This window comes from Rhinopithecus bieti, unplaced genomic scaffold, assembly GCF_001698545.2.
Source record: "Rhinopithecus bieti isolate Rb0 unplaced genomic scaffold, ASM169854v2 scaffold_17826, whole genome shotgun sequence".
NCBI lineage: Eukaryota > Metazoa > Chordata > Mammalia > Primates > Cercopithecidae > Rhinopithecus > Rhinopithecus bieti.
Window position 1 is genome coordinate 912,889 of NW_016809016.1, and position 6,120 is coordinate 919,008.

Genomic DNA, 6,120 nt, shown 5'->3' on the forward strand with positions numbered 1-6,120 from the left:
TCCACAAAGGGCAGACGGGACTGGGCTCTGGGCGGTGGCCTCTCCCTTTGACCCCTTCCTTCTCTTTCCCCAGGTAAAATTGAATTCACCTGGCAGGAGGTGATGATTGGCCTGGAGAGCTCTATCCTCATGTTCCCCATCAACCTCCTGATTGTTCAGATCTTTCGGAACGCCCGTCCCCGGGTGGCTAAGGAACAGAACACTGAGAAACGGGACCAGGGGTCCCCTAACCTGACTCCCTCCCCACAGCCCATGGAGGATGGCCTTCTGACACCTGAGGCAGTGACCAAGGCAGGTCCTCAACCTCAGCTAGTGTGGGGGGTGCTCTAGCCTCAGCGGAAGTCGGGGAGAGCCCTGGGGCTTGAGGCCCAGCAGCCCTGTGTTGCCTGGCAGCATGAGATGCCAAAATTCATCAACTGAAAACACACATACACATGCAACATGCATGCACCCATGCATCTGTACACACATGCACACACAAACACACAGGTGCACATATGCATACATGCACACACATACACACAGAGACACACAGACACGTACATACACATGTGCACACACGCATACACACACACACTTTTTGAGTATCTACTATGTGCAAAGAATTATGCCTTCATGGTAGACTCCCAGGCTGGAAGCCCATGGACAAGACTCCCCACTCTGCATTCATGCATTCATGCATTCAGTAAGCTTTCATTGAGCACCTACTGTCTGCCCCACTTTGGAGTACAGCCTGGAATGAGTTCAAACCGTAGAAGAGGGATTTAAGAGCTGACAAATGGAAGCTCAGGGAGGTCACTCTCACATCTCAGTGGGCAGAGCAGGGCTCCCTACACAGGTTGCCAGGCCCAGGGCCTGTGCTCTTGACTCCTGTGCTGCACCCCTCAGCTTGGCTCGTGGCCCCTTTCCCCACCAGGATGTGTCAAGGATTGTCAGCTCCCTCTTCAAAGCCCTCAAGCTGCCATCCCCCTCCTTGAGGTGGGACTCAGTGAACTTGATGGACATCAACAGTCTCCTGGCCTTGGTGGAAGATGTCATTTGTCCACAGAACACATCAGGGCAGGTGTTCTGGGAGGAAGCTGAAATGCGAGAGGACCCCGTAACACTCACCTTGGGGTCATCACAAATGAAAGGTAAGCCCTGGACATGTCTGTGCCAAGAGAAGCTGCATTTTAGAGCTGGGTAGAGACACAGCAAAGGGGCCACTAGCCAGTTGTGTGGCCATGGACAGGTGACCTCTGTTCTTAATGCCTCAGTGCCTTCTTCTGTAGAGTGCTGGGGTGCAAAGCTGAAGTAGATCTGTGCCTGAATGTGTGGGGCAGGACACAAGACCACGGTCGGGGCAGCAAAAACCATTAAAGAACATGCAATTGCAGACTGGAAAAGTTATTTCTTTCTCTATTCGTTTTCAATCCTCCTAATTAAGTCAAGGGCTGGGAGCACTGGCTCATGCCTCTAATCCCAGCACTATAGGAGGCTGAGGCGGGCAGATTGCTTGAGGCCAGGAATTTGAGACCAGCCTTGGCAACATAGGGAGACGTGTCTCTACAAAAAGTTTAAAAATTAACCAGGTGTTAGCCAAGCACGGTGGCTCACGCCTGTATTCCCAGAACTTTGGGAGACCAAGGTGGGCAGATCACTTGAGGTCAAGAGTTCGAGACCAGAATGCCCAACATGGTGAAACCTCATCTCTACTAAAAATACAAAAATTAGCTGGGCATGATGGTGCACGTTTGTAATCCCAGCTACTTGGGAGGTTGAGGCAGAAGAATCACTTGAACCCAGGAGGTAGAGGTTGTAGTGAGCCAAGATTGCAGCATTGCACTCCAGCCTGGGCAACAGAGCAAGACTCCATCTCAATGGGCACCTGTAGTCCCACCTATTTGGAAGGCTGAGGTGGGAGGATCCCTTGATCCCAGGAGTTGGAGGTTACAGCGAGCTGGTTTGAGGTTACAAGTGTCACTGCACCCCAGCTTGGGTGACAGAGCAAGACCCTAGCTCTAAAAAAAAGGAAGAAAGTCTGTTTGGTGCGACTGTGTCTTTAATGCCTCTCTAACACTCCTTAATCTGTTTGGCAGAGATAACAGATCTCAAATTCAGGGCTTTTGGCAACAATATCCAGCTACAACCCAGTAACATTGTTTTGTTTTCACTAAACAAATGTATGCATGGCATATTATTCCAGTTTCAACTAGTCTCCTTGTTCCCTTCCTGCCTCTTTCCTGTCCATCCTCCCATTTAGAGCAGTGCCATATAATAGAACTTTCTACACTGATGGAAATGTTCTCTGGAACATGGCGGATAGTTGTGCGGGTTTAGAATGCTACCATTTTTAATACATAAGGGTGGCCACTATCTAAACCTTGTTTAGAACACAAAAGTGTGGCTTATAGAATAAGCAATTTGAATTCATAATTCTTGGCTCCACCCCTGATAGAGTGACATGCACCTATAGTCCCAGCTGCTCGAGAGGCTGAGGCAGAGAATCGCTTGAACCTGGGAGATGTAGGCAACAGTGAGCTGAGATCGCATCACTGCACCCCAGCCTGGGTGACAGAGCAAGACTCTATCTCAAATAAAAAAAAAAAAAAAAAAAGAATTTGCCCCAGAGAGCTGGGTTTGGGCTGCTTATGGAGGTCATCTCTGCAGGACTCTACTTCCACTAGATGCTTGACCTTGAGTTTGGGGGTTTTGGCATTCACAGCTGGACACACTGGACCTTAAGAACGTGAACTTTGGAGTCGGCCAGAACCTTGGGATCTCCCAGCTGCAGTAGCAGTGGTGCAACTTTAAACAAGTTGCTCAACCCCTCTGAGACTTCATTTCTTCCCTTAGAAAATAGAAGTGTTGGCCAGGTGCGGTGGCTCATGACTGTAATCCCAGCACTTTGGGAGGCCAAGGTGAGCGGATCACCTGGGGTCAGGAGTTCAAGACCAGCCTGGTCAACATGACAAAACCCCATCTCTACTAAAAATACAAAAATTAGCTGGGTATGGCGGCACATGCTCGTAGTCCCAGCTACTCACGAGGCTGAGGCAGGAGAATCACTTGAACCTGGGAGGTGGAGGTTACAGTGATCTGAGATTGCACCACTGCACTCCAGCCTGGGTGACAGAGCAAGACTCCTGTCTCAAAAAAAAATAAATAAATAAAAAGAAAAGGGAGGAGTGCAGCCAGGCGCGGTGGCTCAAGCCTGTAATCCCAGCACTTTGGGAGGCCGAGACAGGTGGATCACGAGGTCAGGAGATCGAGACCATCCTGGCTAACACGGTGAAACCCCGTCTCTACTAAAAAATACAAAAAACTAGCTGGGCGAGGTGGCGGGCACCTGTAGTCCCAGCTACTCGGGAGGCTGAGGCAGGAGAATGGCGTGAACCTGGGAGGCGGAGCTTGCAGTGAGCTGAGATCCGGCCACTGCACTCCAGCCTGGGCGACAGAGCGAGACTCCATCTCAAAAAAAAAAAAGGCGGGGGGAGTGTTAAAAATTAGCTGGGTGTGGTGGCACATGCCTGTAATTCTAGCTACTTGGGAGGCTGAGATGGGAGGATCACCTGAGCCTGGGAGGCTCAGAGTTGCAGTGAGCCAGTGTCACACCACTGCATTCCAGCCTGGGTAGACAGAGTGAGACCGTGTCTCAAAGTAAAAAAAAAATAAAAAATAAAATAGGGGTATTGATCCACCTAGCTCATTGGCTTATTGTGAGGGGTGAGTAAGATCATAAGACATGTAAACTGTTTAGATCCCAGCCTGACACAAAGCAGGTATTCAGTAAGTGGTGTTATGACTGGCAGTGATGTTGTCTTTGAGAAACATTAGCAGAAGCCTTGCAAAATAGAGTGTTGACTTGAAATCTTCAGCTGAGGCTTCAGTGAGGGAGCCCCAGGTCAGAAGGGTGAGGGAGGAGGCTGTGAGTCAGAGGAAGGTAGGAGTTGACCTCACCATAGCCATTTACCCAACACCCCAACCTAATCTGAGTCAGTGCTGGAGATGCATATACCTGACTGTAACCAAAATGCAGTTTTAGCTGCTTGCCACTTGCAGAGTCCAATTAATCAGAGTGAGATCTGGTATTTTAAAAGTGACTTTTTTAGCTGGGTGTGGTGGCGGGTGCCTGTAATCCCAGTTACTGGAGAGGCCGAATCAGGAGAATCACTGGAACCTAGGAGGCAGAGGTTGCAGTGAGCTGAGATTGTGCCACTGCACTCCAGCCTGGGCGACAAGAGCAAAACTCCATCTCAACAACAACAACAACAACAACAGCAACAACAACAAAAGGACAGGATTACACTGTATTTGGCACTAGACAAAACAGGGTTTAAATTCAAGTCTTACCATATTAAAGTATTTGCTTTAAAATGCTCTGGGCCCGGGGGGTGGGGGAGTGGAGGGGTGAGGGCGGGCACTGTGGATCACGCCTGTAATCCCAGCACTTTGGGAGGCCGGGGCGGGCGGATCACCTGAGGTCAGGAATTTAGAACCAACCTGGGAAATGTGGTGAAACCCCATCTCTACTAAAAATACAAAAATTAGCAAGGTGTGGTGGCGGGCGCCTGTAGTCCCGGCTACTCAGGAGGCTGAGGCAAGAGAATTGCCTCTTGAACCCAGGAAGTGGAGGTTGCAGTGAGCTGAGATAACACTACTGCACTCCAGCTGGGGAGACATAGTGAGACTTCATTGCAAAAAAAAAGAAAAAACAACCCCGGGGAAGAAAAGAGATGAACAAGATTGGCCAAATGTTGGTCATTGTTGTAGCTGGAGTGATGAGTATGGGATTCTCCTCTGTTCTCTTGATGTGTAGGGAAATTTTAAGAATGTCTCTGATAAAAAAATCTAAAAGAGAAACATCATATCCTAACTGGCTGTGTGACCCTAAAACCTTACTCTGTCTCTTTGAACCTCAGATTTCTCAGGGCTTGGCACATAGCAAGTATTGTATACTCAGAAGCTGGTACTATTACTGTTGTGTTTTGTGGCGGGAGGTTTCTTTGTTTTGTTGAGAGACAGGGTCTGGCTTTGTTGCACAGGCTGGAGTGAAGTGGTGCCATCATAGCTCACTTTTTTTTTTACTACCATTTTTAATACACAGCCTCGACCTCCTGGGCTCCAGCGATCCTCCTGACTCAGCCTCCTGAGTAGCCGGACCCACCTGCACATGCTGCCACACCTAGCTGTTGTTTGTACTGCATCTGGTTTGCTCTTGACTCAGCACGAGCTGATTGCTTTCTCCTTTGTCCTCCAGAGAAAACGCAGTGTCCCAAGCCCAAAGTGGCATGGAGTGGCCCCTGGAAGGACAGCGCCTACAGGCAGTGTCTGTACCTTCAGCTGGAACACGTGGAACAAGGGCTGCGGCTGGTGGGGTCCCGAGGTTTCCCCCAGCACCACAGCCATGCCCGGGCCCTCAGGCAGCTGCAGACCCTGAAGGGCTGCCTGGGGGTACAGCCGGGCACCTGGGCCCCTGCACATGCCAGGTAATCCACTTCCCTGGGTGCTGGGTGGGTGCCTGCCTGCCTCAGTCTGGGGCCCTCTGGAAAGGGCATTCGGAACAACCTTGGTAGGACGTCCACCCAGACGTCCCCAGGCAGAAACAATGCAGGATTCCTGCACACATTCAGGGAGGCCGGGTTTGAACAGGGCTATTTGCTGGAAGGCACTCAGGGCCCTTTGTACCACACTTTACAGTTACAACAGTGTTCATATGGGCTATTTCCTATCTGTGCACTTCGCTCTTGGACCAGCTCCTCAACTTCTCAGACTTAGTTTCCTCATCTGCAAAATGGGAATGATAATGCCTATCTCTTGATTCAAACTTAGAATGCATTTTTTAAAGATAACCAGTGAACTTTGAATACAGACAGGTTACTAGATGACATTTAAAAATTACTGTTAATTTTGTTGTGTGAAAACAGCATCATAATTCAGTAAGAAAATGGCTTTTTTTTTTTTTTTTTTGGAGAAAAAGTCTTGCTCTGTCACCCAGGCTGGAAAAAAATGGGGGGATCTCGGCTCACTGTAACCTCTGCCCCCTGGCTTCAAGCGATTCTCCTGCCTCAGCCTCCCTGAGTACCTGGGATTACAGGCGCACACCACCATGCCCAACTAAAGTTTGTACTTTTAGTAGAG

The 6,120-nt window shown here is 49.5% G+C and overlaps 1 protein-coding gene across 1 annotated transcript in view; it reads left to right on the plus strand.

Moving 5' to 3' along the window:
- Window positions 1-6,120, plus strand: part of LOC108539483 (polycystin-1-like protein 2) — a 117,957-nt gene that overhangs the window by 71,389 nt on the left and 40,448 nt on the right. Inside the window, exons 29-31 of the mRNA XM_017888194.1 lie at window positions 74-291; window positions 917-1,133; window positions 5,240-5,433. Coding sequence (XP_017743683.1) covers window positions 74-291; window positions 917-1,133; window positions 5,240-5,433 — 629 coding nt within the window. The remainder of the gene's footprint in view (window positions 1-73; window positions 292-916; window positions 1,134-5,239; window positions 5,434-6,120) is intronic.